The 11,614-nt window shown below is 34.2% G+C and overlaps 2 protein-coding genes across 2 annotated transcripts in view; both read right to left on the bottom strand.

Moving 5' to 3' along the window:
• LOC117109447 (forkhead box protein E1-like) overlaps positions 1 to 4,893 on the bottom strand; it is a 7,386-nt gene extending 2,493 nt beyond the window's left edge. Inside the window, exons 1-2 of the mRNA XM_033251807.1 lie at positions 4,439 to 4,893; positions 1,182 to 1,496 (exon numbers count right to left, since the gene is read on the bottom strand). Of these exons, the coding sequence (XP_033107698.1) occupies positions 1,182 to 1,496; positions 4,439 to 4,744 (621 nt within the window). The 5' untranslated portion in view covers positions 4,745 to 4,893. The remainder of the gene's footprint in view (positions 1 to 1,181; positions 1,497 to 4,438) is intronic.
• A 5,059-nt stretch (positions 4,894 to 9,952) lies between these two features.
• The window catches only part of LOC117109377, a gene marked incomplete at its 5' end in the record, with an annotated part of 36,232 nt that continues 34,570 nt past the window's right edge, over positions 9,953 to 11,614 (bottom strand). The window contains one exon of the mRNA XM_033251687.1: positions 9,953 to 11,482. Coding sequence (XP_033107578.1) covers positions 11,334 to 11,482 — 149 coding nt within the window. The remainder of the gene's footprint in view (positions 11,483 to 11,614) is intronic.

The raw sequence follows: 11,614 nt of genomic DNA, 5'->3' as shown, positions 1-11,614 counted from the left end.
TGATGATAATGATGAATTGATAAGTAGGAGTTTGAAAACAATTAGACTTACCAAAGTTATTGTGGTAACAAATAATTTAGTACAACAGCGAAGAAAAATTACAATTTCAACTAAATTAGAAATTTTTATGGGTATTTTGATGGTGTTTAGTGTAAATTTCCTGATTAGTGAAATATTAATTATGTAAATGAGCAATTAGCATATTTAAACCGGTACCAAAATCAATAGGCCCCGTTACATTATTACCATCTTGCATTTTGCAAAGTTATAAACAAATCAGAATTACCAAACTTTTTGGTAACTAGCATAAATTTCCTGTGAAATTTACCATCTTTAAAATTTCAACTAAATTTGAAAACTTTTATGGGAATTTTAATAGTATAGTGTAAATTTACTTTTGTGAAATATTATGCAAAAGTGCAATTAGCATATTCAGACATTTATCAAAAACAATAGGCTCCGTCGCTCGTATTACCATCTTGCACTCTGCAATGTTTGAAACCAATCAGACTAACCTAAAACTTCAGTTACGTGGTAACTAGCGTGAATTTCCTGATTAGTGAAATATTGATCATGAAAATGAGCAATTAGCATATTCACACAACACAGACTCGGTTTTTATTACAAATTCAGTACAAATGTTTATCATTTAGCCAAAAAGCACGAATTTCAAATATTACGAAAATCTGATCTTCAAATTACAATTTAGGACGTCAAAAACCATTTTCAAACCGCCAAAAACCACGAAAATGGCGCGGATAATAGTTATGACCTTCTGCCATCTATATTGACCTTTGATTTTCTTTGTAGAACAAATGTTATTTTTCCAATTATTCTTTGAAGTGTTGCCTATAACATAAAAAGTTCAGATGTTCTTTTTCCATATTTGAAAATATAAAAGATATAAGAAGTATAATTATATTTATCACAAACTTTAGAAAAATTACGTTGGTAAGATCTAGAACGTAATGACGTCACATAACGTTATCTGCTCATGCGGCGACATTAACGCAGAATGGTCACGGACGAGTGAATTTGTTCCGTTGACGTCGAGGCGCAATTAAAATGCTTTTAATATAATATAATGTAATGGAATGTATATGTTTTACAAAACAATAAGATACAGTATAGTGCATAACATAATATAATGTACAATACAATATACATTCCAATTTACTAACCTGGCATGACGATCCAACGTATCCAATTTGCAAGGAAGAAGGTTGCGGTTGAAAGCTTGTACTCCAGTCGGTACCATGGTAAGATGATGACGAAAGTGAAGTAGGGTACACCTGATTGTATGGGCTATAACTATAGTCATTAAGGTAATGAAAAGGTGTGCGTTGATCCGACGATTGCCCGTATTGGTGGTTATGGCGACTGGGACGATGCATACAACGCCGACGGCGGTAATTACCGTTTTCGAACATTTCGTCACATGACGGGTCAAGGGTCCAAAAGTTACCCTTTCGTTCACCGCTTCCCTGTCGCGGTATCTACAAAAAGAATTAAATAAAAACAGTTGTGATCAACTGGTAAATACCATGTTTTACGATATAACAACATAACAACAACATTCTTTTTATTCAAAATAAAGACTTTTAACTAAAATAATGTGCTCTTAGCAATAAAAATATTTTTGAAAAATTGAAGGTGTGGATGAGAAACATAAAACATACCATTTGTAGATCCCTAGTCTGAATACAAACTTTGCTCATTATTCTGAACAGGTAACAGGTCCGAAGTTTGTAAAGTGGAATTTCTGGGTAATTTAACGTTTAGTGAAGTGAAATCTCTGGGTAGTGTACTTTGTTTTGTGTACTGGTTATAAATATGAAATACTTCAACGCTTGCCATGTTACCAAAAAGCCAATTAAAAATATTTACCAGAAACAGTACACTTTTGGCACAAGATAAGAATGAGATTGATAGATCGAAGTCCGAGGCTGCCATGCAAGTTACTTATATCTTTGTTCTTATATCTTTGTTTTCAATGTTTAAATTTACTGTTTATCGACAAAACAGTAGGATGTGCCGTATCAGTGTTTTGAAACTTTGCGGCAGAGGCTTAGAATATTAACACTTTGACCATTTTTCTACTGCGTACACTTTTTTTTTATATTATGAACACATTTTATAAGAACACTGAGGCTGGAATTGTTTAAACAAAAAGAACAAAAATTTGCAGGTTTGACTATGTAATACCCTCTATAACACAGTACAGTAATGTACTGTGTTATAGAGGGTATCCTCTATAACACAGTACAGTAATGTACTGTGTTGTTTATAGAGGGTATTACAGACTATGTAATACCTTCTATAACACAGTACAGTAATGTACTGTGTTATAGAGGGTATTACATAGTCAAACCTGCAATGTACGGTACATAATCAACAAAAGTTAAACGCAAATTAAGTAATATAGATACAAAACATAATTATTATACAATACGCAAAAGTCAACAATTTAGTAAAATAAAAGTAATCTATAGCAACAATGGCAAAATAAATTGTGGAAATCAAGAAAATCCATCCACAAAAGTAAACTGTAAATTACGAAAAAGAAATGTAAAATATTAATAAAAACGCCGTGGCCACGGCGTAAAACAAAGCGAGAAAACATTCAATTAGTGATTTATACAATGTTTATAGGCTACTATTATACTTTGTTTTCATTAAATATTAATACAAATATGGTTCTTGAAAATACCTAAATTGATAGAATACTGTATCAGGGCTTAATCTATTCCATTCGATAGCACTATCATATGAAAAAATTAGTCTCATGCATTCAGTTTGTATTGATTCCCGTCCGAAGGACGGGTACACAGCTAGTACCCTCTGTAACACAGTACAGTAATGTACTGTTCTGCGCAATAATAACTTTCTATATTTGAAAAGTGTATAAAATAAGAACAAAATAAAATAAACATTTTGAACCTGATTTTGAGCCAAAAAAAATAAGTATAAGAACAAAATTTTACTGGTCCAAAAAAAAAAAAATAGGCCTTGGTCTGCCGTTTCAATATAAAAGGCAATTATGTATTTCGTAGTAGTTATGATTCTGTTCACCTTTCCCAGCATTTTTTCGCGCCAATTTGTGTAAGTTTACGATGGGTCTCCCGCGAAAATATAGTACTTTTGGTTGATACGTATTCAAGATAATTGAAGTTATATGCTGAAAAAGAACATTCAATCTTTTAGAATTATTTTGTACAGACTGATGTCGTTTTTTTAAAAATTTCAACTTCAATTGATCAATTGATCCTTTTCCAATTTATAAATTATTACATTGTATTGCTTATATTATGGAAAAAAAGTCTATGAAATTGAATTTAATTGAATTATAAAATATAGTAAATGTAGCCTAAAATATACAAACTACAAAAAATAACAAATTACAAAAAAAAAACCTTATTCGATCGCAAAATTGACTAACAATAAAATAGGGATAGTTTTTAACAACATCCGAGCAATAAACAGAGGAATGCATTACCATTACATGTTACAAGGTCTACAACAAATACATTCAAACAACAATACGACATTCACAAAAATGAAAGGAGAGGCGGCACTTTTTACGAGCTACAGCTCATTTCTTCCTTATAGTCAGGCTCCGGAGGAAAACATTTTTTGATATGTTGCAGAACTGATTTTTCTAAGACAGAAAAAAGTAGTTTGATCAAAAACTGAGCAACGGTGAATGAGATACAGATTTTTGAATATTTAAAAACTGGGGGTAAAATGTGTAAAAACTTGTATCTCGTTCACCGTTCCCCAGTTCTTCGTCAAACAACTTTATTCTGTCTTAGAAAAATCAGTTCTACAACATATCATTTTTTCCCCTCTGGAGTCTGACTTTAAATCACTAAAGGTAAAAGTGGCACAATACAAAAACATACTTATTGCTCATACTAGTATTGTTTAAATATTAATATTACGACTATTATAAACAAATTTGATTATTTATTATTTAGTATATAAAATACAATATATAAATACTGTACACATATAAGCATATATGGTATCAGCTGATCGCAACCATCACGGCCACACCACTCAAATTTACCACATAATATATCAGTCGATAAGCCAGACAGTCGTATTTTTGTCGGGGGGTCATTGTATTGATGACCTTTTCGGACTTGACCTTTTGTGTCGACCTGTCACTTTGCATTCGTAGACCAGACAAACGTTTTTAAAAGAATACTGTACTGATCTGTCTCAGTTGAATATAACAATCATCATTGATATTTTTATTTGATTAATTAAATATTTCGATTCCGTTTTGAAGGTCCAGAATTTAGGTATAGTTCATAGGGATTGAAACTAATATCAAAACAAATCCATACTTGTTTTTATTAGACTATTATTACTACAAACAGCGGTCGGCTATTTGTAATTTTTAAAGTTATTACAAATAAAAGTGGAAACTTACCTTTATAAAACATTCGTTTAAGCTTAAGTTATGACGTATCGAGTTCTGCCAGCCCTTTTTATTCTTCTCATAATACGGAAACCGTTCAATAATAAATTCGTAAATTTGGCTTAACGTAAGGCGCCTCTCCGGACTTTCTTTTATCGCCATCGCAATCAGGGCTACGTACGAATAGGGTGGCTTCTCGTTGTTCCCGTCCTCCTTTATTTTGTTGGATTCGGCTTGGTCCTCAAGACTGTCATCATCATCAGCCGCACTGGCACTGTTCACACCCCGCGATACCACGTTCGGCCGATGATGGTTCATACCTAAACCACTCCGAATCCAAATACTTGTTTTCAATCAAAGTTTATCCACAAATCCTTTGCCGTGTTAAATCTGACGAATCAACACTAGACAAGACATTGTACTGCCATGCAAGAAAAGAGTTTCTTTATCGCATAAACAACAACAGCATTCGCAACGAGGTTTCTGTGACAAAATATACGTAGGTGATAATATGCACGGTTATGTGAAAACTCACGTTAACCTGTAACTAAATACCGACCATTCACAACTGCTTCGACTTTGGTTGACAAACATAAGCTTCAACCAATCAAATTGATGTAACTTTAGAAGCCACGATAGCAGTTATGTTCAGCAGGTATCACTCCGCTGCATTAGAAATTGTCAAACATAGGACAAACGGAATAAAAAAAAAATCCTAGACATACAATAAAACCTATGAAGGGAACACCTTCGGGGCAAAAAAAGTGTCTCCTTAATAGGAGATAGGGGTACCCTATTCAGAGGACACTAACCAAAACATAAAATTGTCCCCTTAATAGGGGTTTTTGGCAAGTTTTCAAATGATGAGATATCATTCTTTATAATCTTATTTTTATTGACATAAGAATCAGAGTAGAATAAGTACTAATTTATAGCAATAATTTGTAATTCAAATACAATACATTTATGATATGAAATCAGCAGAAATGTAATTAAAACAATAATTATAAATATGTTCTCAATATTGTTTCATTATGCAATGTTAATGACCAAATTTATTTTTAATATTGAGTTTTTTATTTGAGTTATTAAATGATAATTTCATATGGTTTGAAATTGATTAATATAGGTGTAATAAAACAAAAAGACAATAACCCCAAAAAGAGCGAGAGACATTGAGATTCAACGTTTCGATCTACATTTTCAAGAATACTGATGAGAACATCTCACCCATATATATTTAAAGAAGTATAACAGTAGCAAATAGAAACCGATCAATCAGATCTAAATCAAAATTAAATCTATCCAATTAAACAAGGTAATTAAAATGAGGTGTCTTACATTAAGTAGATCACTTATTTTCATAAATAAACAATTGTAATTGTTGCCTGGGACGCCTGGGAATGCTAGCTGAATGAAAAGTCTCATGAAATAAAATAAACAATAAAAATATATATATATACTTAAACAGTAAAAAATGATTACAAGAAAAGTACATATAATATTTATTATAAGTTCAGAATTAAGTAAATAATGAAAGTTCCTTAGATGCTATCAAACCAGTGTTTAAAACGGCTTGAAAGGCCAAAGCCTCCATAAATAAAATTTTGTATAATGTGTATGTGAAAAGTCCTGAAAAGGTAAAAAAATACTGGGTTATTTACAAATAGCAACAATCACATTAGAGCTTACTATTACATGGATGTAGCATGAATAGAGTATGTTTTGATGTGGATTAGAATCCTATATGAAATACACGAAAAACAAAGCAAGAGAAATCCCCACTATTTAGGGTCAAAATTGACAAGATTGGTTTACGAAGTAACACATGCAGTAGGCCTACTGATATTCACTGATGGATTAATTGGAGAAAATTCTGGTTTATTACTCAAAACGTGTTAAAATGTAAAGTTGATTGAATTTTTCTTTTTTTTAGAGTGCTGTAGATGTTGTGATACAATGAAGAAAAAAATATGTGGCCTTTTAATAATAAGGGTTATTTGAGCATTTGGCACACTCAGAAGTGTCCCTGTCACCTTAATAGGGGTTAGCTGTAGTGTTAAAAGATATATTTCCCCTTGTTCCACGGAAAATCGTCCCCTCAACAGGGGTGTCCCCTGAATATGGGTGTCCCAAAGGAGGGATTATACTGTAGGCCTAATGAAAGGAACAATTATCATACACTACATACACATGTACGGAACGCCAAAAGTTATTGTTTTATATGATGTGGGATCATTAACAGTGGAAACATTTTTCCAGTTTTGTAACTTGCTGGCCTAAGCCTCAAGCATCTTTTTAATGTGCTTCTAATCTAATGATAACTTTCTTTGTTTTCCCTTCATGTAATTCAAAACACAGATAGGCCCACAATCTTGTTTTCTTTGGTGTACTTTTTTTTCTTCTTCTTTGGTATGATGTCATCCAGTGGCGTACCTACCGCAGGTTCAGCAAGTTCGTCGAACCTGGGCGCCCAAGCTCCAGGGGCCCCCGGTCTACAAGGGCCCCGCCCCCTTATACAAAAATCTAATAAAGCAATGCATAAATAAAAATCTAGATTGATAGTATATATCTTTGTATATTTATTATATTTAGTATATATCCTTTCTATTTCCTCTGATATTAAGACTTTACCGCTGATGATTGCTGGGGCGCTTGTCCCTGTACCATGCCATCACTTTCGGGCTCATTAATTCCAGCTTGGACTTGCTTCACTTTAGCCTGCATTATCACAGTGTACTTATCTGGCATGACACTTACGCTTTCAGGCCTATCTCAAGCTCTTTTTGTGAAATTTTATACTTTTTTAAATAATTCACAATAGAAATTGCAGTTTCGTGTGTAAAAATCTGCTAGAACTTAGATTGCAGGAACGATAGTGTCAGTTATTTTTCATTATTGCAGTTCACTTAAAGTCGGCATATTATTAAGTTTTTAAATTATCAAATCAAGGCAATTTCAAAGTTTGAGGGTACCTTTTCCAGACATCTTGGGGAGCTGTAAGTTAAACAAGCCGCACCTCACCCCAACCAAGGTGGGGCTGAGGTGGCTATGGAATTTCAAGTCAGCAGGTATAGTGTCTCCATCACTCATTCATTCCATCTTCATGATGACGACAACGTCGTTGTCGTCATCATCACCTTATCGTCACTATATATCATCACTATATCGTCACACTTGTTATCTAAATTAAAAAAAAAAAAAAAAACAACATTCTTCGGGTAGGACAACTGTAAAATCAACCTCATTCAAACAACACTCACCTGTCCCCCGGCCCCGTCCACCATAAAAAAAAAGCTAAACCCTTGGTTTTTATTGCTCTTTTAGTAATAACTTTCACTTGGTCGATCTTTCGTCTGTTTTTGCCAATATTTGACTACTGTAAATAATTAAAACTGCTTACAAAGTAATCGGTATAGACCTACACTTTACATGAGGCTTAACAAGGGCTGATTTATAGGGGGGGGGGGGTTTATCACAATTTTTTTTTTGGAGATAATTGAATGGATACTCAATTCCATAGAAAGGTTGATTCTATGTCACATCGCGCAATGCATAACTACAAAGAAAGTTTAAGCGCAGATGCACCAACATGGAAACTTTCGTGCAATCAATCACTCTCTATCGAGGTCAGCAGGTATGTGCTGTCAGACAACCCCATGCACAGTGACCACAGTACACTGATGTGTGCGCATCTCCATTGACGACACCCCTTCAGTAGACTAACTCTTTTAATAAAGTACAGTTTTTGTGTAGACAACATTTGACACTTTTGACGTGCAAGTTTTACCTTCTTATTGTACAGTACATCATTGTGTAATTTACAAGCTATACTGTATGAAATTGTATAATCCTGTTGTCTCTAACTGACATGGAAAAAAGTAGGCCTACCTAAACCTAGGGCCTAGGCCTATTTCCAGTGGCGGATTTAGGGGGGGGGGGAAGCGTAAGGGGCAAAAAAATAAATGAATAAATAAAAAAATAAAAAAATAAAAGAAAAGAAAAAATCACACCCACAGTTTTCTTTTCCTACCAAAAACACCCTAGCAGTACTATTCATAAATCCACTTGGTGAGAAATAGAACACTTGTAATTTACTCAATGTTTATATACAGTAGCGGACTTTGTTGTTTGACGACTTTTTTTTAACGGATTTTAGATATTAGTTTTTTATGCTCATGATTTTTATGCTCGATGTTGCTGAGAAACTTCCATCATGTTTCCTAGAAGTGAAATTTCTCTTTTGAAATGGTGTACATTTATGAGCCTTTGCATGTTGTCAAAGATTATGTTTGAAATGTTCGTGGAAGAGGCACTAAACCCACAGCTGTGAGTAGATGAATTATTATTAATTTAAAGACACATTTCATAGTTTCATTTGCAGGTACACTGTATATTAAAGTTTCTTTTAAAAGACATACACCTATTTTTTTTTTTATATATTTGTTACTGAAAACTACCATGCTAGATAGTCAAAATCGACTCAATACAACCTCATATTCCTCAAATGTGCTGGGCTTCAAGGGGGTTTCGCCCACCTGGACTCCCACCAGGGGCTCTGCCCCTGCACCCCACCGGGGGCCTTAGGCGTCTCCTTGTCCTCCAGCCTAAGGCTGCTCGCTTCGCTTGCAGATTGCGGCCCCCTTTTCTGGCAGGCTGGATCCGCTCAGGCTTAATGATTTATTTAACGTAATACAATTCAATTAATAGTACATATGATCTCCATAGCAAGAAAATCAAGTTGTTAATGTCTCAGGCCGAATTAATTCGACAAGAGAGAAGCGTACCAGACTGTCCTTTACTCCAAATTCAAAAGATAATGTAGTTTCAGATTTACTGTAGTTTAGTTTCTTCTGAAGATTTTATTTTATTGTGGAGCCCCTTGGAAAAGCAGTGTTTTTCACTGAGAGGGGCTACTCTATTGATAGAAAATGGAAATAAACTATGCGGAGATACCAGTGCCGGTTTTTATCAACCCAAATGCTAAATATAATTATGATCTGTTTTGGTTTCTTTCTCTTTAAATGATCATAGTTACCGTATTGGTACTTTAACTTTTAACTTAATTGAAAAATACTTTAACTTTTTAACTTAACTTTAACTTTTAACTTAATTTAAAAATAATAAATTTAACTTTAACTTTAACTTTTAACTTAATTGAAAAATAATAAATTTTACAATACTCCATTTCATGGGAATGATGCTTGGCGGGGGATGGTATTTAATATGGATTACTTCAGTAAAAGAATAGTAATTGCTAATTTAAATGCTTCAAGCCCAGACGGTACACTCGAAACAGGGCCCCTCAGATCTTAGTTACGCCACTGATGTCATCGCATCATATTTCTATCACCGCGTACGTAGATAAATCAGATATAATGCAAAGTATCACATTACATGATAATAATGAAACAAATTACAGTATCTTTGTGGCACAGAGAAAAAAAATACTGGCAGGCATAAACTATAGTGCATTTAAATCATATATAATGATTAACGAAGTCGCATAGAAACATATAACACGACAAAAATCGTTCTATCTTTAATAGAAAATAACATGTTAATAAGCATCGATTTTTAAAATAAGGCTTTAAAATATAAGCCTAGTCTAAACACCATGGCAGTGGTTTGTATGGCAGCGGTCTGAGGGGCAGTGCTCACTCGGGTCACTGGAACACCCAGATCATTCTGATAAGCAGGATTAATAGTACCTATTCGGCCCAAAGGCTTATAAAACGGCGGCAAATCGTAGCAGACTACTTCATAATTGACAGTTTGTATTATTAAAGCAACGCATCTCGTATTACACATCCGAGATAAACCAATTTATCAACATCATCGGTTCTTCTTAGCAACCATTTTTAGTTTAAATTCTTTTTAAATTTTAGATAAAATTTTTCTCACCAACTAACGAAAAAGTACAATACATAAAACTCATATACTCTTGTATTCATGCATATAAACCAAATATAACATTTCATCCAGGCCTACAACGTATGCAAATCAATCAGTTTTTGTGACATACGGGACCGAAAAAAGTGTCCCCTAAATATGGGGCCCGGTTGTCCGCAGTGTTTCCCTCACTTCACGGCAAAAAAAGTGTCACTTAATAGGGGTATCCCCTTAATAGTGGTTTCCCAAAGGAGGGGTTGTAATTAAAATTTATTACATATTCAGTAAAAAATCAATCGTTGTTGATCTTCGGTTGATTTAAGTTCACTTTTGAGGAATTTCACAAAATATTTATATATCATAGGCTTCCTTTAAAGATGGTTCCGTTTGGCTTCCGATTTACTATATCTAGAAAATTGTCAAATTTGATGTTTGTGTGCGAGCTTTAAAATTCTTAAGTGGCTGATGTTTTGGTGCGAGCTTTCAAATTCCTATAGTGGCTGATGTTTTTGTGCATAGTGGAAAAATTTGCCACTGGGAATTTAAAAGATCGCACAAAAACATCAAATCTGACAATTTTCTAGGCGTGGCCTACGACCTAGACTCTTTTGACACCAACGTTGCGCCGATATGTTGTAGCCCCGAACTTCCGTAAATCTGAATGCTCGTAACTCGGCCGCGGACATAATCGTCATTATGACATTCTGAAACGTGGAAGTTCGTGGTTACAAATATCCTGGTTATGAAATGCACGGAAAGTCAGGGTTACGGGAAATGTCTTCCTATACCCAAATACCTACAGAACAATCCCAGGTGTGCAACCATTAGGAAAAGTTTGTTTTCCTAACAAGGTCCTCTCTTTATCTGTTAAAATTTTAGACCACAGTCATTAACTTCCTCGGTCACTTACAATATGATTACTAGGCACCTATTATAGTGTTATTAGCACACCTTCCTGTCCCAATTTCTTACGATACACAGTCATATATTATCATCAACATGTTATTTACGATATTTATGTTTTCTGATGTAGGCCTAACAAAAACCAGAGTGCGACGGCTATGATGGTTACGTTGACCCCGATGCTGACCCCGAATGCAATGTACAAAATAGGCGATGGAGAATTCCTCACTTGGCTGTTGTTCTTGGGTGAACCAGCTGAACCTTCAGTAGAAAGGAGATACAAACAAGATATGTCATGTATTGCGTCAATCAAGCAGAAATTAGCATATAGATAGGTACTTATATGAAGGAGCGTCACAAAAAACGCGTGCACATAGACACACCCAATGGAAA

The sequence above is a fragment of the Anneissia japonica genome, unplaced genomic scaffold (genome assembly GCF_011630105.1).
Source record: "Anneissia japonica isolate Jap-2015-1 unplaced genomic scaffold, ASM1163010v1 scaffold287719_len1884721_cov185, whole genome shotgun sequence".
Taxonomy (NCBI): domain Eukaryota; kingdom Metazoa; phylum Echinodermata; class Crinoidea; order Comatulida; family Comatulidae; genus Anneissia; species Anneissia japonica.
Note: the sequence above shows the minus strand (reverse complement) of the source record. Positions and strands in the feature narration are given on the sequence as shown.